The 23215-nt window shown below is 42.4% G+C and overlaps 1 protein-coding gene across 2 annotated transcripts in view; it reads left to right on the top strand.

The window, feature by feature from the left end:
- LOC147102729 (myosin-10) overlaps positions 1–23215 on the top strand; it is a 179376-nt gene that overhangs the window by 76244 nt on the left and 79917 nt on the right. Inside the window, exons 4-6 of one of the 2 annotated variants that reach the window (XM_085963478.1) lie at positions 1879–1906; positions 14066–14168; positions 15958–15987. In XM_085963478.1, coding sequence (XP_085819604.1) covers positions 1879–1906; positions 14066–14168; positions 15958–15987 — 161 coding nt within the window. The remainder of the gene's footprint in view (positions 1–1878; positions 1907–14065; positions 14169–15957; positions 15988–23215) is intronic. The other variant, XM_085963480.1, reaches the window with a different exon arrangement.

Raw genomic sequence — 23215 nt, 5'->3', positions numbered from 1 at the left:
AGGTCAGACAGCAAAAGCAGTTGAAGTGCAATAATTGGTTTTGGCACCTTTTTTGAGCTGGGATGGGGGGGGGGGGGGGGTGCTAAAATCAACCAGGGTTCCTGCCACTGGGCTTCTTGCAAAGACATCGTTCTTCATCCTCTGCACTGACTTTCCTCAATCTCAGCGCTGTGACTCCATCTCTGGGATATTAATTATTTCATTTTCATCCTAAACCATTCCTGCCATATTAACTTTTCCCATCATCACAGCCACCCCCTTGACCTGGCCACACTATTCCCATGGGCTCCATGCAGCCTATGAAAACCTCTGACCATTATGGATATGCCAGGAATTTGGAAGGTGCTGCCAATCTACCCTCAATTCTAATAGTGTGTACGTAATTGGCTGGGGCCTTGGTCTTTGCAGCTATATTCCATTTTGTTTCCAAATTTGGATAATTCCTAGACATGTTTGAATAAACCAGGTTATTGAGGCATAATCCGGTTAGGAATCAGTACATAAGGCCACATGTCCTTCTGGAATTGCATGCTGCAATACACATGCTAGTTTACTAGCAAGCAACCTACCTGTTCTTTACACCTCACAACTTGAACAATACCCATATTTTTTCCACTTGGGACACTTAAACTCTGGCAGACGATGAGTTTTGAAATTGCATTTGTAGTTAATTTTAGTTTCTTTCATCAGACTGTTCTACTTTATATACTTTATCAGATTGAGACATTTTTGTTCAGTCTTGGTATTATTCCAATATCCATGGCCATGGTGAAAGAGGGCAGATGGAAAGGAGTGTTTTCATTTGGGATCGATGTTTATTTGGCTAATGCTTCTGAATTTCAAAAATGCCAGCAAATAACACTCCTGGCTGAGGAAACCATTGTATCGGTTTCAACATTTAATCTTGTGCTAATTGGTTTGGGTAAAGTTTGAAATCGAGCGTTTTACCATGTTGACTCCAACGTTTAAATTCAAAAATGTTGTGCACGGTACTTTGTCGCACTACTTGCATCAATACAGGAAATCCTTTTGATTACCTCATCCAAGGCTCCAGTATTTTGGACTGTAGTGATTTGGAGAGCAGCTTTACATGGGCTTTCCAATTAGATTTTAGAATTGAATACAGGGACACTTTTTTTCCTTTTTGACGCTCATACTTTATAAGCAGTTTTGGAGGCAATGATATTGGAGAACTTGTAATGGATCTTGTTCAGAGCTTTCTAAACTACAGCCTGTGGTCCAGTTTCTAGCCCTCAAGAACTAGCAGTCTGGCTCACTTAAGCCCAGGTGACTCACTACTTTTCGTGCTAATGGCCTGGATTTTGCAGTGGATAATAATGGCGAACTGTCGGCCTTCAGTCATTACCCCTCTGAAACTGACCAGGATGCGCATCTAAACGCGGAAATCCTGAAGTTATGGTCAGTCATTCATTGCTCCGACACGGGCTGCGCTATGGACACCCTGCCCTCCCCATAGCCGGCAATCCGTGAATTCAATGGAACCGATGAACTGAGCTTTCCTGTGCTAATATCTGTTAAATACCCCATTAAATGTTCAGCCTTATAGAAATAGGTGTAACTGGGGTTTTAACAGCATATTGCCTGCTAAACAACTGTTCTGGCCCTGAAAACTAATTTTTATATTTGTGGAATGTCAAATGTCTCCATTATGATAAATTGCTTTTTTAAAAACATGAAGTTATTGTTTTTTATAAGCTCTAGAATATAAAGGTGCCACATTTCCTAGGAAGTCTATTTAACGTACCTGAAATTTTGAAAGACCATGCTTGTGACCAGGAACATCGCATATAGGCAAAGTTAATGTAAAAATAGACCTTGACAAATAGTGGCTTTATATATTTTTTTTTCTTTTTCCAGACCGTGAGGATCAGTCAATCCTTTGCACGTAAGTACATATTTTATGTGAATGATATTTTAAAAATTTGTTGCTTAACAACTATAGCTAGATGAAGAGCATCTGTTGATGGATATTATATAAGTAGTGAAAAATAAAGTTCATTTTGAATGCTTGTGTGCAAAAGGCCATAATTAGTAATGGTGAGTACTGTGCTATTCATTAAGTTCGCACTGATTCTCAGGTATTAGCTTAGATTATTTTAATTGAAAATTGTACTCCAGTTAGAAATTTGTTATTTAATTTGTTAATTATTTACAACACAGATCTTTAAAGTTTGCATAGATGGCCAGTTGGGCATCTGGGTTTCTAAGATTCCAAAAGAGGCAACTGTTGTGTCTACTCTACCATTAGAAATTTCACCAGCAATTGGAAGCTAGCAAGCCTAGATCCTTGTGTGAATTAATATAATTATACACTGAGCTCTGCTTTGCTAGCCCCGAATGGCAAATGATGTGAATCAGATGGTAGAACTGTGGTACATGCTTTTAACAAGTGAGGAGTTGGCAATGTCCAGAAGCATTTGGGTGCCCATTACTGTACAAACTCTGCATTTTATTGTCCTGAATAGGCTCGGTGTACCATTCATGTAGAGGAGAAATCTTTCAGTCCATAAGTTTATTTTCTGGTAGCCATTTGTTTTTCTCTCCTCCTAAACAATCTTTCTCTACATCCAGAAATGAACTAGGTCGAGGCTTGATATGTTAAACTGTTGTCTCCTCATTCTGTTACTTGAGCTTGTCACAGCGTGCTGCAGACCAGAGAAAAGTAATGACTCGTTCTTAAATCATGATGTTTGTGGTAAACCACTTGTTGTTGTTGTTGTTACACACTGTTGTACCTATGTATGCCTCAACATGTCTCGGCTGGCTCCACCCACAGGCCCAGGTATAAAGGTGATTGACCTGCAGCCCCCTGCCTTCTTGGAACCCAGTCAACCACGAGAGGCATGCTCTGTTCTTTGCTAATAAAAGCCTTTAGTTACTCTCTTAACTCTGTCTTTTATGAGTAATAGCGCATCAATTTTATTAGCAAAAACAAAATGTCGACATTTGCGGAACAGCAGGCTGCTGCACCAAACGCTGAGCAACAGGAGCTGCTGCGAGCCCTCAGACGAACATGCCTGGACCTAGACCCCCAAGAAGCGGGTTCGGCTACCAAATTCGCGCATTGGCTGCGTTGCTTCGAGGCCTACCTGCAAGCCTCAACTGTGACCCTGGACGAAAACAAGTTGGAAATCCTGGCCTCAAAGGTGAGCCACCAAGTTTATACAATAATCCAGGACGCGACGACCTACGCGGCAGCTATCTGTCTGCTAAAAGGGCAATACGCACGCCCGGTAAATACGGTCTATGCCCGGCACCTCTTAAGATCCTGCAGACAGCAGCCCGGGGAATCGGTGGAGGCCTTCCTACGGGCACTACGGATACTCGGCCGAGACTGCGATTGCAAAGAAGCATCAGCCGCAGCACACACGGAGGGACTGATCCGAGATGCTTTCGTTGCGGGTCTAAGGTCCGACTACTCCCGGCAGAGACTGTTGGAAAAGGGAGAAATGGACCTGAGAGCGGCAGTGTCCCTCGCGCTCTCGCTCGACGCGGCCCACGGGAATATGGACGCCTTCTCCCCTAACCGCTCTGCAACGTGGACGCCACAACCTTGGGTCATGGGACCGCCACCTTCAACTGCTGCTGCGACGTCCAAGGCACAAATGTTATTTTTGTGGCCAGGCAAAACACCCCAGAGCACGCTGCCCAGCGAGAAACGCTACCTGCTCCGGCTGCGGGAAGAAAGGACACTATGTCAGCGCCTGCAAAGGTAAAACCGCTAACGCCAGCAGCGCCGCGTGTGAACCGTGGGGGCAGCCATCTTGTCCACCATCTTGGGCTCCCCCAGCCGCGTGGGGATCGGGACCATGGGCGCCGCCATTTTGTCCGCCATCTCGGATGTCTCCAACTTCAACCACGGGGGACCCGGACTCAACCACCGCCTCATCTGACGACCACATCGACTCGCTCGACCATACGCTGGCCTCCGTGACGCTGGACCAATCTCTCCCTCATCAACTGTCCAGGTCCATGATGGACATTAAGGTAAACGGCCGCGCCACTACCTGCCTTTTTGACAGCGGGAGCACGGAAAGCTTTGTCCACCCCGACACGGTGCGCAGTTACTCTCTCCCGGTACTGCCGACGCGACATCGGATCTCTTTGGCTTCCAAAGCCCAGTCAGCGGACGTCGGTGGCTACTGTGTAGTGACCCTTTCAGTAAGGGGCACAGAATACAAAAATTTTAAACTCCTGGTCCTGCCCCATCTTCGCGCTGCCGTTCTACTGGGGTTGGATTTTCAGTGCAACCTTAAGTGTCACATTAGCGTACGACGGACCCCTCCCCCCACTCAGTCTGCAGCTAGCAGCTTTTAAACCGCCCGCCGCGCAACATTTGCAGCCTCTCCACCCTTAAAGTTCCCCCCCCCCCCCCCTCCTTGTTCGCTAACCTCACCCGCGACTGTAAGCCCATCGCTACCAAAAGCAGGCGTTACAGTGCCGGGGATAGGAGCTTCATTAAATCCGAGGTAACAAGACTCCTGAAGGAAGGGATTATTGAAAGTAGCACCAGCCCATGGCGAGCACAAGTGGTGGTAGTGAAGACTGGCGAAAAACAGCACCTAGTTATTGACTACAGCCAGACGATCAATCGCTACACCCAGCTAGATGCATACCCACTCCCCCGCATATCTGACATGGTCAATCAGATAGCACAATACCGGGTGTTCTCGACGATTGATCTGAAGTCGGCATACCACCAGCTCCCCATCAGGGCTGAGGACCACCAGTACACAGCTTTTGAAGCTGACGGTCGTCCCTACCACTTCCTCCGAGTTCCCTTCGGCGTCACCAACGGGGTTTCAGTCTTCCAACGGGAGATGGACCGGATGGTCGACCAGAACGCGCTCCAGGCCACTTTCCCCTATCTAGACAACGTCACCATCTGCGGCCGCGACCAGCAGGACCATGATGTTAATCTAGAGAAATTCCTCCATACGGCCCAGCGGCTGAACCTAACATACAACAAGGACAAATGTATGTTTCGTACCAAGCGCCTTGCCATTCTTGGCTGTGTAGTGGAGAACGGAGTCATCGGCCCTGACCCCGACAGGATGCGCCCCCTTATGGAGCTCCCCCTCCCCCACTGCCAAAAAGCACTGAAGATGCCTAGGGTTTTTCTCGTACTATGCTCAGTGGGTGCCCAACTATGCGGACAAAGCCAGACCCCTCATCAAGTCCACCTCCTTCCCCCTGACAGCAGAGGCCTGTGCAGCCTTCACACTCATAAAAGGAGATATTGCGAAGGCCACAATGCACGCAGTGGATGAGTCCATCCCTTTCCAAGTGGAGAGCGACGCATCCGACTTTGCCCTAGCTGCAACCCTTAACCAGGCGGGGAGACCCGTGGCCTTTTTTCTCAAGGACCCTCCAGGGCCCCGAGATTCGACACTCCTCTGTCGAAAAGGAGGCCCAGGCCATTGTGGAAGCTGTGCGACATTGGAGGCATTACCTGGCCGGAAAACGATTTACCCTGCTCACTGACCAGCGTTCAGTAGCTTTTATGTTTAATAATAAGCAGAGGGGCAAAATCAAGAACGACAAGATCTTGAGGTGGAGAATCGAACTCTCCACCTACAATTACGATATCTTGTACCGGCCCGGGAAACTCAATGAGCCCCCAGATGCCCTATCACGTGGTACATGCGCCAACACGCAGGTCGATAGACTGAAGACCCTCCACAATGACCTCTGCCACCCGGGGGTCACCAGGTTTTTTCACCATCAAATCCCGTAACCTGCCCTACTCCATCGAGGAGGTCAGGACCATGACCAGGAACTGCCAAATCTGTGCCGAGTGCAAACCGCATTTTTATAGGCCAGACACAGCAAGCCTGATCAAAGCCACGCGCCCCTTTGAACGGCTAAGCGTCGATTTTAAAGGGCCCCTCCCCTCCTCCGACCGCAATGTGTACTTCCTCAACATAATTGAGAGTATTCCCGTTTGCCATCCCTTGCTCAGACATGACCAGTACCACGGTCATTAAATGTCTGAATGACCTCTTCGCCTTGTTCGGTTTCCCTAGCTATATTCATAGCGACAGGGGCTCATCCTTTATGAGCGACGAACTCCGGCAGTACCTGCTCTCGAGAGGTATCGCTACAAGCAGGACCACCAGCTACAACCCCCGGGGGAATGGCCAGGTGGAAAGGGAGAATGCGACGGTCTGGGAGGCAGTCCTTTTAAACTTGAAATCTAAGGGCCTTCCGACCTCTCGCTGGCAGGAAGTCCTCCCTGCGGCGCTCCATTCCATTCGGTCACTGCTCTGTACAGCCACCAATGCTACCCCTCACGAGAGAATGTTCTCCTTCCCCAGGAAGTCCACATCGGGGATCTCGTTACCGACATGGCTGACTTCTCCAGGACCCGCCCTACTGCGGAAGCACGTGAGGTCCCATAAGACGGACCCCCTGGTCGAGAGGGTGAGCCTCCTCCATGCCAACCCTCAGTATGCTTACGTGGTGTACCCGGATGGGCGGGAGGACACAGTCTCCATACGAGACCTTGCACCTTTGGGTGCTCCCGAAACACCTCCCTCGCCACCCACGCCTACCCCCAGTACGCTTACGTAGCGTACCCGGACGGGTGGGAGGACACAGCCCCCACACGAGATCTAGCACCTTTGGGTGCCCCTGAAACACTACCATTGCCATCCAACACTACCCACAACCCAACCCCGCTAGACGGCATGCCGCAGCCCCAGGACCCGTCATTGACCACCCAACCACTCAATGAGACGCCAGATTCAACGTTGGATGCTGCACCATCACCGCCGCCACCACGACAATCAGGACGGCATACCAGGCCACCTGATAGACTTACTTACACGAACCTTTAGTACACTTCACCCCTGCCGGACTCTATTTTAAACAAGGGGTGAATGTGGTAAACCATTGTTGTTACACACTGTTGTACCTATGCATGCCTCAACATGTCTCGGCTGGCTCCACCCACAGGCCCAGGTATAAAGGTGATTGACCTGCAGCCCCCTGCCTTCTTGGAACCCAGTCAACCACGAGAGGCATGCTCTGTTCTTTGCTAATAAAAGCCTTTAGTTACTCTCTTAACTCTGTCTTTTATGAGTAATTGATAGCGCATCAATGTTGAGCTAGCGATAGCTTGGATTTCCTTGTCATCTTTCGGAAATGTATTTTAGGGGGATGATTCTAACAATGTACATATGACCGCACATGAGCTTCAAGGACTACAGGTATACAGTGGTGTTCCCCAGGGGTTGTTTCTAGGACCACTGCTTGTCTTGATGTATATTAATGATTTGGATGTGGGTGTACAGGGCACAATTTCAAAACTTGGAAGGATAGTGATAGACTTCAGGAAGACAGAGGCTGGTGAAATGGGTGGACATGTGGCAGATGCAATTTAATGCAGAAAAGTGTGAAGTGATACATTTTTGATAGAATGAGGAGAGGACATATAAACTAAATGGTACAATCCTGAAGGGGGTGAATGAACAGAGACTTGGGGGTATATGTGCACAAATCGTTGGAAGGTGGTAGGGTAGGTCGAGAAAGCAGTTAAAGGCTTGCGGGATCCTGGGCTTCATAAATAGAGGTGTAAGAGTGCAAAAGTGTGGAAATTATGATGAACCTGTATAAAACACTGGTTCGACCCCAATTGGAGCACTGTCTAATTCTGGCCAGCACACTTTTTAAGGAGGATGTGAAGGCCTTGGAGGGTGCAGAAAAGATTTACGAGAATGATCCCAGGAAAGAGGGACTTCAGTTATGTTGATAGACTGGAGAAGCTGGGGTTCTACTTGGGACAGAGAAGATTGAGAGGAGATTTGATAGAGGTGTTCAAATCATGAGTGGTCTGGACAGAGTAGATAGAAACTGTTCCCATTGGTAGAAGGGTCAAGAACCAGAGGACACAGATTTAAGGTGATTGGCAAAAGAACCAAAGGCGACAAAAAAAACTTTTTTACGTAGCGTGTGGTTAGGATCTGGAATACACTGCCTGAAAAGGTGATGGAGGCAGATTCAATCACAGCTTTCAAAAGGGAGTTGGATAAGTATCTGAAGGAAAGAAATTTGCAGGGCTACAGGGAAAGGGCAGGGGAGTGGGACTAGCTGAAGTGCTCTGGCAGAGCCGGCACAGGCTCGATGGGCTGAATGGCCACCTTCCGTGCTGTAATCATTCTATGATACTATGACTTAAATTAAGCCTGTACGTAGTTATTATTGACCTCTAATTCCCAATAATTTGTGTAGGTCTTTGTGTCATTCCTTTTTGAATATTCAGAGCCATAAAGGTTACATGACCCCATCTCAAATACCTCAATTGGAAGAATTTTATCAATTTCTGTACAAACCTTTAGTTTGTACAAGTTTGTAATTCACATTTCAATTGGGCAACTTTAATTGACAGTAGTAGGCAAAATGCTAGAATCCATTATTAGGGATATGGTAACCGGGCACTTAAATCATATGATTAGGCAGAGTCAACATGGTTGAAAGGGAAAGTGTGTTTGACAAATCTGTTATTTTTGAAGATATAACTTATAGGATGGATAAGGGGGAGCCAGTGGATGTAGTGTATTTGGATTTATAAAAGCATTCGATAAGGTGCCACATGAGGTTATTACACAAAATTAGGACTCCTGGTATTGGGGGTAATATATTAGTGAGGATTGGTTAATGGACAGAAAGCAGAGTAGGAATAAACGGAACTTTTTCAGGTTGGCAGGCTGTAATTAGTGGGGTACCGCAAGGATCAGTGCTTGGGCCTCAGCTATTTACAATCTCTATTAATGACTTCGATGAAGGGACTGAGTGTAATGTATCCAGGTTTGCTGATACAAAGCTAGATAGGAAAGTAAGCTGTGAGGAGGATGCAGAGAGTATAGACGGGTTGACTGAGTGGGCAAGAACATGGCAAATGGAATACAATGTGGGGAAGTGTGAATTTATCCACTTTGGTAGGAAAAACAAAAAAAGAATATTTTTTGAATGGTGAGCCTGGGAAATGTTTGCACTCAGCAGGACCTGATTGTCCTTGTACATGAATCACAAAGTTAACATGCAGGTACAGCAAGCAATTCGGAAAGCAAGTGGTATGTTAGCTTTTGTTACAAAGGGATTAGAGTATAAGAGTGAAGAAGCCTTACTACAATTATACAGGGCATTGGTGAGGCCACACCTGGAGCACTGTGTACAGTTCTGGTCTCCTTACCTAAGGAAAGACATACTTGCCTCAGAGGGAGTGCAGTAAAAGTTCACTAGACTGGTTCCTGGTATGAGGGGATTGCCCTAATGAGAGATTGTGTAGACTAGGCCTGTATTCATTAGAGTTTAGAAGAATGAGAGCTGATCTAATTGAAACATAAAAATTTTAAGGGGCTTGACCGGGAAATGTTTTCCCTGGCTGGGGAATCTAGAACACGGGGTCACAGTCTGAGAATAAGGGGTAGTCCATTTAGGACTGAAATTTCTTCACTCAAAAGGGTTGTGAATCTTTGGATTTCTCTACTCGATGGATGCTCAGTCGTTGAGTATATTCAAGACAGGTCGATTAAATTTTTGGAAACGAAGGGAATTAAAGGATATGGGGATAGTGTGGGAAGGTGGAGTTGAGGTAGAAGATTAACCATGATCTTGTTGAATGGTGGAGCAGGCTCGAAGGGCCAGATGGCCCACTCCAGCTCCTATTTCATATGTTCAATTGATTTTAACTTTCAGTGCCAGGTAAATAATTTTCTCAGTGCTTTAAAGCTTTATTCATAGTCCATTCCTGTAAACTGAAATTGTTGGGGAATGACATTGTTTATATCTCCAGGGTATTTGACTGACTAAATTGAAATTATTCTAACCTAGCTTATATTAATGGGCCACATTTGAAATGTCATGCCTTCAAAAGAACATTCTTACATTTGGATGGGGTTCAGAGAAGGATGATTTGAAGACTTGGGGGACTCATTATGAAGAGAAACTAGGAGATAAACTTGATTGAGGGTGCGATCTGATCCCTCTGTTAAATGTTGAAGTGTCGATGTAGACGAGTTGTTTTAGAATGCGAGCACAGAACTAGAGATGGGTTTAAAATTACCAAGCCCCAAGTCAAACTAAAGATTAGAAGACATTGTTTTTGACTCTCTTGCTCCACCCTCGCTCCTCTCCCCACCACCAAACAGGCAATGGATATGTGGAACTGACTCCCAGTAAAAGCTGGTGTTGATTAACACAATCTAAAAGTGTTGTCCGTGTCCAGGATTGAATAATGATGGATTAATATCCTAGACTTTGATGGATTACCTTTTTAGGGGTCCGAGTGTATATATGTAGAATTTTGTGAGGAGATTGCTCCTTGAATCCATGATCAAGTAAGGTTGTACATGGTTGGTGGCAGGAAGAGACTTTTGGTTTGAATAACCTTTTCCTCATTGCATGCTCTTGTTATAAAACTATGAACAAGACACATGCACTTTGAGTTTGAAACAGCTTCAGATTGGCTGTGAATATAGTAGGAAATCCGGTCGTGCAGTGCAGTGCACCATTTGTGATTTTAAGAGATTTTGCAACTTCCTGAATCATCTGAGTCTGGGGGAAAAGTACTTCCTGAAGTTTCATTTAACTTGTCTAACTTTTTTTAGGTGAATGTAATTATGAAATTCTTTATGTAATAAAATACCTGAGTTTAGACTTTTGGATCTTTTTTTTGAATTCATCTAATCCATCCTATGTTCCTATTTTTGCAGGCGATCAACTAACATTTGCTATTTACTTCAGAAAGTTGAATTTGTGCTTTACTTGTTTTATATGAAGAAAGTTATCTGAATTGCTTCTAAAAGGCCTGCCACAGTTTGGAGGGAGCTTCAACTCGAGTTTTTTCATTTAATGCACAGACTGCAGGAGAGGGCAGGCTTACAAAGAGCAAGTCCTGACCGTGACCAGTCTTGTTGTCATTCATCTTTTAAAATAACCCATTCATGTACTCAATGCATGCCCAGAGCTGTAGCCTGAAACCAGGTGTGTCTCTCCAGCTGGGAACCAAGGGGGTTAAAATTCAACTTCAGCAAGAGCACCAAACCAGTGGTAGTGGATTAGGCGGCCGGCAGGGTTTATAACGGGTGGCTCACCTGCTACCGGCCATTTTGTGTCCATGCCAAAATTGCATTTTACCACCATGAGCGCCAGGTCCAGCCCTTGGGTGGAAACCTTTTTCCTGGTACTTAAAGCACAAGAAATACTATTGCATAAGTTAAGCTTAATCACTTTTTCTTAAATTAAATTTTTTGTGACTATTAACGTTACGAACCTTGTTTCTAGTAATAAATGCTCATCTTAAGCAACGATGACAGCTAGAAGAGTTTAAGAAATATTTGTAATTTTATTGGCTCCCCTTTTTATTGCTTGGTTTTGCAGACTGCTCCTGCTTCATTAGTTGTTTTTGTTAGTCCCACCTTGGAAGTTTTACCTGATTTCCTTGTTAGACTTGTAGAGTCTGTTCCATTTTAAATTGTTTTTGAATAAGTAATTTAATTAGCTACAAAATATTTGCACTTGTATATAATGAAGTCACGCAACCAACTAAACCAGCACGAGGCTGTGACAGTTGTTTGCTGTCCACTTTAACACATCTGTCGGTGACTCATAATAATGCCATTGCCAACTAACCCCATGCTTTTGCATCTAATGGTTTTATGTCTGATTGTGGTTTGGTTAAGTAAACAGTGTGCATGCTTTAAATAGTAATGTCAGTGTTAATGTTTTATCTTGGGAATTTGGCAACTCTTAATTTCTAAAGTATCTGAATAAATGTTGCCTGTCTACATAATTGTATTAAATGTATACTGCTGCACAAATATTGGCAGCATTACTTGTGCTAGCTATTGATGCCAGCATATTGTATAAACCTTGTTGAAATTATAACTATTTTAAGGTTCTAAATTCACCTATTTTAGCCAGGTTAGGCATGCATATTTTTTTGTTTGGGTCACTTTCTTAAATTGGAAACTACAAAGATTTTGGGTGTTCCTGCCAAAGAATGCAATTGGTAAATTGTCTTGGTTTTGATTTTAGGAGGGAGAGGGTTATTTAAACATTGCCTTACAAGGACATATGGTCTAAACTGGCCTTGGGTGAATTGAAATCCCAAATTGTGGCTTTGAATGCCAAAAAACAGTGGATGCAACACATTTTTGTAGACTAATTCTGGCCTGGTTCCTGCAGTGTAGCTATCTACAGGAAATTATTGCTTTCAAAGCAGCACAAGAAGTGGCCTTTATGAAAAGAATGCGACCTGGTGTTCAGTCATGTATCTAACAACACAACTGAAGAGTCAACCTGATGATGAGTTATCTGTTGTGGTTACTTCAGCATTTTCAGTTAATCAGCATGACCAAGCTGGCTAATAGACGCCACTGGGTATCACCTTTACAATGCCAGCTGCCACAGTTGTCATATCCATTGTCGTGACTTTCTAGTCACCCCACGGTGTAGCTCATGTTGAACTGAAATTACTGCTCAAGGGAAATTGTTACTTATTGGTCCAGAGCAGTTAAGTGTGTTACAAGAATTGTTTATGCAGTCATCACGTAACGTATGGCAGAGCTAGATTGATGGCTGTATTTAGTTGTGAAAGCAAGCTTTTTGATATTTCCTTGTCTCTGTTCAAATTTCTAACTGGAGTAGGTATAACTGTTGACCCATAAATGGGCTCTTCAGTGAATTTCTGCTAGGCAGTTGATGAGATGTGCCTAGTGGAAACACTAATGAATATCGATTTCATGTCTAATTTTTTCCTCACAGATGCATTCTAAGTTATGAGAATTTATCAATGTTTCTAGGATTTATTATGAGTTTTAAGTATTGCAGAGAAATTTAAGGATTTTACTGTAATCTAGTGAAAGCATCTTTGTTCTACTTCAAACTGGTAATTTCTAGCCTGAGCTGTATCTGCCAGTTATGGTTCTGTCAGGAGAGTACAAGGAGTTTTGCACTATTCAGCTTATCGCCAGCCTAGAGAGTTGTATAGTTTGTGAAAGATCACACTCCTGTGAATAGGGAGTTGGTGCTTGTCTGGAAGCAGTCCTTTGCATTGGCCCAAGAAAAAGTATCTGGTGAGATCCTGAATCGTAACAGGCCTGTTGAAACCTTCAATGTCAAAGTTGTGGGGTGTTGGTTCACTGTTCACTCTGCAGAGCTGCTGATTTTGGTCATGCTGTGTGGAAGGAGCCATTAAGAATAGAGGTTTCTCATGAGGGGGGAAGGAAACTTAGTCTTCTCAGCCCTCAAGTAGCTACTGGTGACCAGTGTAATGGATTCCAAATTGGGTACAATAGTCGTTTATTTCAAGCACAAGCGAGTATTTATTTAAGCACTAATTTACAAAGTAAATCAATATTGCCCCATTCCTCCTCCCTGGGTAGAGCAAATAGTCCAGCTGCCCCTTCCAGTGCTGCATCTCAACCTCCTACAATCAGAAGCTGCTTCATGTGTATTCTTGTACCCCTTTCAGCCACGTGACCACCCCCCCCCCCCCCCAAAAAAAACCCATCAAAACTGTCGTGGTTAGCTCCTCCCCAGTTTTGCCTTCCCTTATTGGGCAGTGTGTATACTGTCTGCTTTCTGAATAGGTTGCTTGATCAAGATAACCTTTGTTTCCTTTTGGCATATCAGAAGAACATGAGATGTCTCATTCACAGCCCAGACGTTTAATGTGATCGGGGCAATCTGTTTACCAGTTGTGCTTTCCCCATTGTTTCAGGTAATCACAGATACTAGCACTTCCTTTATCTGATGATGACCTCCTGCAAATTCCAATAGTTTTCGTTCTCTCAATGCGTCAGCAGTTTTTTGGTTTAAACTAGATCTATTTGACTGATGGTAAAGTAGGCAGCAAAAGATGTCAGTTTCTTCTAAATCCTTACACCAGATAGGTTCTGGTGGAAGTTTTAGAGCTACAGTAGTTGGCCATTTGAACGCTCGCCTGCAGTTGGTGCCTGGAAGAATCAGAAGAAACTTTACTAAAATCTGTGTGCTCACCCAAAATTAACTTTTTTTTTTCCTAAACATTTTTTAATAGAGGAGAATCTGGTGCAGGCAAGACGGAAAACACCAAGAAAGTTATTCAATATCTGGCCCATGTTGCTTCCTCTCACAAAGGACGAAAGGACCACAGTATTCCAGTGAGTTAAAATTCTCCCTAAAACTGTTGTGGCATTAATCCCAGTTAATTGTATGTTACAGGTATGGTTGAAAATTTCTTGATGCTAATACATTAATGTTGCTATGTGGCTTGTGATAATTGCATAATGCAACCAATTAATTGGCAATATGATGTTGCGGTGTATTCAATGCCGAGGTCTAGTTGCTTTTTATGATGTGGCATATAGATATCTTGCTTACAGCTTCAACATAGTCCTTGTAATGTACCTTTTTAAAATTAACTATACAATGGAATAAACTATTGTGAAACAACTTGTATTTTAGTGTGCTGTGCTCTGAGATGAGTATGTTTTGCCTCATGGAATTTAAAAACGAGGTTTTCCAGAAAGTGAAAATGTTCCTAGTATGGAGATAACCACTATGAAATGATCTGAAAACCCAGGAGGAATATTCTACTGGAACCATGAACCAGCTGCTTTGCACACCACAACCTGTTGGTGGCTGAATAGCTCTTATGACAACTGTATTGCACAGTTCTAAAATGAAGAGCAATTTTTAGTTATGAAAACTGAAAGAGAGCTCTTGTTGTTTTGGAGCTCTGTGACCTCTTATGTTTCATCTTTCTAAAATACCAGGAGTTATAGTGAGCTCCTTTCTGCATTAGTCACTGTACGTGTCCCAACTGGTATTCTGAGGATGGTGGTAGCAAATGTTTGAAATTGCTATCTTAAAACAAAAAAAGTCTCTCAGCCTATCTGTTTTTCCCCTGGGGAATTCGTGCGATTTAAAACATTCTAAGCCCTTTTTGCCAGGCTATTGTCTGCATGCACTTTGTCGACTTTTTCCATTCTAAATTCCTGTGTCCACTTTTATAAAACAAACTGCCAATGTAAACACTATTCTGTATTACACCTTTCCATCAGTGGTGGAACTGTAGTATCTAAACATCTCCCAGCTTCCCAGCCTGTTCTGCAGAAATTCCTATGTTCCAACCAGCTGCACATTTCTGCTTCCCAAATTGACATACTTTATTATAGTTAAAATAGCAAAAGTTATCATTGTCTCCTGCCCCATTCTTGGAATATTAAATACACAAAAATGCCTACAAACCCCAAAGTGCTCCTACCCAGCAAAAACTTATTCTTTCCTGAATTCATATACAACTTTTTAAGCTCAATCATTTAGAGACCGCTTTCTCTACAGCATTCAAAACTGTTTGGGGTAAAAGTGTATCCCACTTACTGGCAAGCTAATCTCCTGACTAGAATTGCCCCTCAAGCTGTCTTCACTGATCTAGATAAATGGATTGGTACATAAATTTGAGTGCACAATTTGTATCCTATCTCCCCAATTAACAATCCCTACACTAAATATTTTGAGACATTTGCGAGATGTGATTAATTAATACAAATGCAAGTTTTTTTTCTTTCAAGGTTAATATTACCTGAGAATGAGTTGAGTTTTGCCCTTCTGCAGTGTTCTTGCATTGCAAAGCCAGGCAATTGTGCTCTGGATCAACTCTAGGTAGCAATAGATGAAGAAAGCAGAAACGTTATAAATAATAGTTCAGTCCATGAAGAGGTACCATTTAAAATGACTTAACTGAAATCTGTACTTCATAGTGGCCATCACTATACAAATGGATGAATTCTTCAGTTCACCAAAATCTTTGTTTAATTCCATGAGCAAAATCTGATGTTTTGTGCTTCAATGAAATGCTTGCTCTGCAGAAATTGGGAGATGTGCCCAGCTGTTTTGAAGTTTATGCATATTCCCTAACCATACTATTTATTTGTTTGCGACAAGCAGCCCGAATCGCCTAAACCAGTGAAACATCAGGCAAGTGTTGAATGCTGTTCAGTTTAACTCTTGCAGCATGTGATTGACACATTTTCAAGTTTATTGATTGCTTTAATTATTTTGAATCTTTGCACTTGCCTTTTCCTTTACAATTGCTTGGAGAGCTCTTAAGGGAGTGATTAGGCAGCTTTTCACAAAAGCATACAAATGGCTACTTGTGCTCTGCTCTTTTTCTAAAATTTGCATTCTGAAGTAAAATGATTTAAATCCATTGAGTTGCTATTTTTTATAATTGGACCCTTTTCAACGTGCAGTTTTCATAAGTGTTGATGCTTTGAACATCAGTCCAACACTGTTTCAGTATGAATAAAGACTGTTGAACACTTCATACAAAATGTATGTGTAATTTTGACCTAAGCTGACTTGTGATGCTTTTGGTTCCAAAAACTTGTCATGACTTTGGTAGGATTATTTAATAGTGAGCCTGACACTTCCTTATTTGAATTATTGATTTTTGAATGAGATTTCCTGCAGAAAATGGCACAATGTAGTGCAATGATCTATGTGGCCTAATATTTTAGACCATCTCTTGGATTAGATGGTTGGCTCTTTATGTGGCACTTTTTTTTAAAGCAAGTGGTTTATAAGAAATGAATGATCATTTCAAAAAGGATGCCCCTGGGAGGGAAGTTATTGTCTGGCCTGTATATGTGAAATCATTCTTGAATATGTTGTCTTCCCTCTAGTGCTGATCCTAGTCGTGGATATCCTGTTTGTCTCTAGAAATCTGAGCTTCCTGTTGGAGAGCCTGCATTGTTCAGCTGAAAACTATAAATTCTGTAATCTACTTCCCTTTTTAAATTCCATGCAACAGGGTTGGCACTCGATTCCTTTTCTGTCCCCCCACTCAAAATTCATCATTGCCAACAGTGGCAACTTGCCAGTCATAATTTAATTGGCAATAATTCAAACCTGTTCCATGTAAAAATGGTTAGCGTGGCACTCATTTCTACAGTAGAAAGTTATAAGGTGCAATAGTATGCAAATTAGTGTATTTGATAACTGTGTGTAAATGGTTCCCTGATGCTGTTCCACAGATCAAAATTCAAAGTAGTTTATCCATCTTTTCTCAGGATGATTACGATTCATACTGCTGACAAGATTTTTTTTCTCCATTAAAACCTTATCCGTTGCTGAAACTCTCATCCATTCTTTTGTTTCCTCCAGACTCTACTATTCTAATGCTCACCAGGCTGGCCTGCTATATTCCACCCCATAAACCTGAGCTCATCCAAAGGTCTGCTGCCCAAATCCAAACCAGCTCCAGGTTCTGTTCACCACCACCCCTTGTGCTTGCTGACCTACATTGGCTCCCAATCCACCAACCTCTTGATTTTAAAATTCTTAGCCTAGTGTTCAAATCCCGCCTATGGCCTTGCCCTGAGGCCAATCACTCGAATCCCCTCCAGCCCTACAATCCTCACGGACACTGTTTCTCCAACTCTGGTGTCTTGTTTCTCTGCCCTCTCCCCCTGCAATCCTTGCCCCAAAATTGATGCCCATGCCTTCAACCATATAGGCCCTAAGCTTTGGAATTCCCTCCCCAAGACTCTCCACCTCTCCTGCTTTTTAAGGTGCTCCTTTAAAACCTAGCTCTAACCAAGCTTTAGGTCACCTATCCTGATCTCTCCTCCTTTTGGCTCCGTGTCTGCTTAATAAGTTTCTATAAAGCACCTTGGGGCATTTTCCTATATTAAATGCGCTATATAAATGCAAGATGTTTCTGGAAATGTGGGTACCCAAATGCTGTATTTAAACACCAGACCTATTTAGATTCCTACAATAAAAGAATAAGACCAGTGAGTTGTTCGGGGCAAAAGGGAGAGAAGAGGGAGGGTAAAAAAAATCCTTCGTTCTACCCAAACCTTGCTGTTTTCTTCATGGCAAGGGGTGGAATAGAAATATATTTAGGGTTAAGACCATCTAATGTGTAAAGGAAAGATAACTGATTTAAGCATATAATTTTGGAATAATTTACACTTGTTACTTCATTGGTTGTCTTAAGCCCATTAGAAGTGCAATAACGCTATGCACAGTTTTAGTTTCCTTATGAGGAAGGATATACTTGCCTTAGAAGTGGTGCAATGAAGGTTTACTAGATTGATTCCTGGGATGAGAGGGTTGTCCTATGAGGCGACATTGAGTAGATTGGGCCTAAACTCTCTGGAGTTTAGAAGAATGAGAGGCGAGCTCATTGAAATATATAAGATTCTGCGGGGAATTGACGGGGTTAGATGCTGAGCGGTTGTTTCCCCTGGCTGGAGAGTCTAGAACTAGGGGGCATAATCTCTGGATAAGAGGTCAGTCATTTAAGACTGAGATGAGGAGGAATTTCATCCCACAGAGGGTTGTGAATCTTGGGAATTCTCTACCCCAAAGGGCTGTGGAAGCTGAGTCGTAGAGTATTCAGAGCTGAGATCGATAGATTTTTTGGGACGTTGGGGGAATTGAGGGATATGGCGATCGGGGCAGCAAAATGAATTTGAGGTCGAAGATCAGCCATTATCTTATTGAATGGCAGAGCAGGCTCGAGAGGCCTTACGGCCTACTCCTGCTCCTAATTATGTAACACATCAGTGATGAGTATATTTCAGTTATTACTTAACAATACGATAAATGTTGACCTCCCTCAAGGTGGTCAGATTCCTTTTTGGATTTGCTTTAATCTCTGTCCTATTGAGCTATGGGAAGAGATGGGTTTAAAAAATGAAAAGCTTCTGTCAGGATTTTGAAATTATAATTAGCTTTTCATTTTATTAAATCGTGTGCATATAGCATCTTTTCACCTTTTTAAAGTTAGCATGCTTCCTGTTTCTGGTACAGATCAGAAGTAATTTAAGTAAACTTGTGTTGCCATGTCACTAACATTTTATTTTGGTATGCTATCTGTTTCTGCCCATTGACTGCAGAGTGGAACGTCACTGTTGTATGTGAGTAGCATGTAGTTTTAAGTCCCTGCTGTTCTGACTGTGCTAACAATTTCATGGTCAACCTTGCGTTGGGCACAAGAAACCGGATGCTATTGTTCTTGTATGCAGTAGACAAGATCTTTTCTCCCACTGAGTTTACATTGAACCTGCAGCAAACAATAGCATCAATTCTTGATTATGCCTTGCCCCTCTTGCATTGCTTTGCATGATTTTACTGCTCATCTGCTGAAACCAAAGCAGTACTGCTCTTTTTCTTTGTTACAGAATTGCTGGTCTGTACTCCAGAAGGCATTTTCAACAAACTTGCATCAAATAAAAAGTATCTTGTACTCTTCCTAAAATCATTTAAGTTTATCCTGCCAAACTACTGGAAGAGATGTAAACAGATATTTTGTAAAACTGTCCTTTTTTAGATTTGAAGCCTAGCACTTGAGATTTTGGAGCGTCTAAGATGATGGTACTCTTCCTACTCGAGTATCAAGTTTACTTGGAGTTGATCTGCACCAGCTGCCATTTTTGCATCTGTACCAGTGCACTAGACAACTGAACCGCGATGCGTTATAATCTAGCAACTGCTTTAAATGCTTTTTAAATTTGTTTAAAAAGTGAGCGTTTTACTTTGCAAAGAGCTGACATTTTTTTTCTGGCATAAAATCCTAAGCAACGTTATTGCACCAAAAAAGAATTAATCTGAAAAGTTTTATTTACAGCTTTGGTTTGTGATGGATCTGTAGTTATAAAATAACTTAACCTTTTCCACAGTGTGTTTTCCCATAGCTGCTGGCAGGAATTTGGTATTGGGGGAAGGGGGAAGAAGTTGCAGGAGTCACTGGTGCAGAATGTCAGGAATTTGCTGGTTTCTATCAAACTCTTCTAAAGTAACTTCTCCACGTTCGATAAATGCCATGTACATTTGTTAAGTAGCTTCCTTCTGGAGAATATAAGTTCTGGAATATAATACCTGCCATTCAAAAAATGTGAATCTGGATGTGCTAAATGCTTAAATGTGCAACGGCAGGCTAAGAGATTATACTGTGAAGGACATCTTTAGTTTCCTGCAAGTATTTATTTGGCAATTCCTCCTGCATTTCAAAAGTTCATTAAGTTTTGGATATCAACATTCATTAAACATGTTCTTGACCAGTTTCTGTGCAGCTGTAAATCAAAATCGGCTGTAAAATTCAAGGGAAAGTTGCTTTGCTCTGCTATATCTGTTTGACTGATCGGAGACAGACTTGTAATGCATTCTCTTTTGTCCCTCCCAGATATTTATGGCTCAGTAAATAGATCTTGACTCTGTCTGCATGATATCGCGAATAAGGAATATGCACAGTTTGTGCTTGGATATTTTCCAGCGCTATTAAAAACAAACATCCTGGGGATATTTGTCCAATAAATATTACATTACAGCCCAAATATCTGCAGTTTGAAAGACTGGGTTTTGTTTTTCATCACCTTATTTGAAATGTATAAAATTACCGTCTGAATTTATTACTGTTTGCAGCACATAGCAATATGCAAGCCTTTAGATGTATAATACAAAGATTTGTACACTAGGCCTTGTGTAATTTCAAGGTTTTAAAAAAATGCTGGTTTCAATATAAAATAGCATAGCAAAAAGTACAATGAATTGCCATCAAATGCAACAATGCAAGCAAGGTCAAAGTGGCAGTATGCTCAAGAATTCTAACATGAGGATAATGCTTGGGGGGGCTAAACCTTCACAGATTGAAGATTTTTGTTCATGAGCTCGGATGATGAGGCTCAGGGCTCCAGATATAGACAAAGTGGTCGGACTGCCTTCTCCCTTTTGAGATCTGCAAATGAGTGAGAAACCTCGTAGATATATTTTTTTTTAAATCATCAATTGGGCCAGTTGCAACTTAACACGAACTAAATGAAGAAACTCAAGAGATCACCCACCATAACAGATGAATGTAAAAATACTCATCCATGAAGTCTGTGTTGTCACTCACCAATGTAGACAAATGTGGAGGGCTTGTCTCAGTCGCTGAAGACATGACCTCTTTTGGCCACTGCTTAAGTACTCAAAGGGAGTAATCTAGCCTGATTCAAGTGGGAAAGTTATAATGCTTTGAACTGTTTACAGAAGCAGACAGATCCAAGCAGGCTGTGTACAGTATGTAGGGCAGCTTGATTTGACATATAACTGACCATAGTTGATTTGATGGTGAGTCACCTCCCAAACCTGCGATCTCTACCACCTAGAAGGACAAAGGCAGGAAGCGCATGGTGACGCCACCTCCAAGTTCCCTTCCAAGTCGCACACCACCCTGACTTGGAAATATATTGCCATTCCTTCATTGTTGCTTGATCAAAATCCTGAAACTCCTCAACAGCACTGTGGGAGTACCTTCACCGCACGGATTTCAGTGGCTCAAGAAGGCAGCTCACTGCCACCTTCTCAAGGGCAATTTGGGATGGGCAATAAATGCTGGCCTTGCCAGCAACACCCACATCCCATGAATGAATAAAACAAAAAGTAGTGTAAGTAATGGCACTTTTTCCTTTCTGTCCAGGGGATCCTGAGACCAGTTGTAGTGCTGCTCCCATCACCGCCCTGGCTAGGATCAGCAAACTCTGCATAGACTAGGGAATCATTCTGAGAGCTTCCTGGTCTACATGTCTCAATGTGACACTGCATTAACTCCACAAACCACTGGGAAAGCCTTAAACTTCAAAAACCTTTTAATGCAGGCGCTTGTGCCATTGAGCATCTGTTTAAACAGATACTGATATGAAAATCCTGTATATAATTCTACCTGGCCTCTTTACATCACATGCCCCCATGATGCAGGTTTAAATAGATGACCTATTGGATTCAACTGAAAAGTGAAATGATCCCTGGAAGTGTACAGAGGTTGCTGAATCATTGCCATCAAAATTAACTTCTTTCCCTCTGTAGTCAACTGAATACAGTAAGCCAAGTTATTCAGTGTTATTTCAAATTCCCCCTTAAAGTAAACTTTTCATGACTTGTGAATGCTAATGGCAGGAGGTGATCTCCGTGCACTGAGATTTTTCAGAACTTGAATTTTCAATCAAGGCTCTGCTGTCCCATTAAAAAATTCTAGTATTCTGACCTGAGTTCATTAGCAACTTTAATGGTTTAAAGTTTTGATTGATGGAAAAAAAAATTGAAGTAATGAATATGAAATCTGTAGAAGATGAATTGCCTCAGCAATTTTTATATTTTGCATAATAGGGGTTTTAAATTCATTGAATACCAGGATTATTTTGTTCTTTGAAATTATTCATCTCTGTTGGGTGAGGTTTTTGGTCCATTCTCCAAACTGGAAATTGTACAGCATGAGGCATCAGAGACACATAGCTTATGCCACTTGACCTGTATTGCCTACTGGCTGGCTGCAGTGTGAAGCTAATGGTTGTGGAGAAACCAGTGTCCTTTACTAGCCCACTATTTTAGTTGATAAAGGCAATTGGCAAACCTAAAATTTGAGAACCAATAGTAGTTTGCCTTGATTTTTGAAAAATTAAGTCCTATACCTCATTCAGCCCAACCAATTACATTTAACTGGCATTTGTGTTGGACACTGCCTTGTGAAGCTAATTGCACCAACCAGCAACTCTACTGTCCATGAAAATTTGAGACTTAAAGGAGTTTCACAAATTGAAGATCATACAGATGAGTGAAAACATGTAATATCTGTACTATACACAGCTCTGGAAATTGTCTACTGTGCAACAAAGGTTGGACCTAATGGACTCTCTTTATAGTGTTCTGTTCATTATGCAAGCTCTAAACTGTGCATCTTCGCTGTTCCTTCACTTAAGTGTTCGTGGTATTCCTTTTACATGATTTACTGGAAACTACTTATCGCAAGCAACCCTCAAATGTTTGAACTTTAGTCCTTTTGCATTCCAACGATGATCACGAGAGATACCTAAATTTCTGTCTCGAAGAGTGGGTGCAGTGAATTAATCCTGGAAGACCCCATAGTTAAATGCTGTCCAATCTTAAATGATCTGGCTCCAATTTCCTTTTTTTAAATGTAAAGTTGGTCTATTTACTTTTGGAGTTGTCAATCACACGTGTGTCGAGCAAAAACAGGCTGTAGTCAGTTGGAGCTTATGGTTCTAAACATGAATACGTGACTGGTTCTGAAGGTAAACTAATCAATACTGCCATAATGGAAGGTCATTTCAGTCTGATGTGCTTGCAGTGGGGCTCAGCTTGTGAAGTGTTCTAGGATTGAAGAAAATAGGGGAATGAAAAACCAAATTATCCCACTTTT

The sequence above is a fragment of the Somniosus microcephalus genome, chromosome 21 (genome assembly GCF_052327205.1).
Source record: "Somniosus microcephalus isolate GS21.2 chromosome 21, FLI_Smic_1.0, whole genome shotgun sequence".
Lineage (NCBI taxonomy): Eukaryota > Metazoa > Chordata > Chondrichthyes > Squaliformes > Somniosidae > Somniosus > Somniosus microcephalus.
The sequence above is the reverse complement of the archived record's forward strand: the minus strand, read 5'-3'. Positions and strand labels throughout refer to the sequence as shown.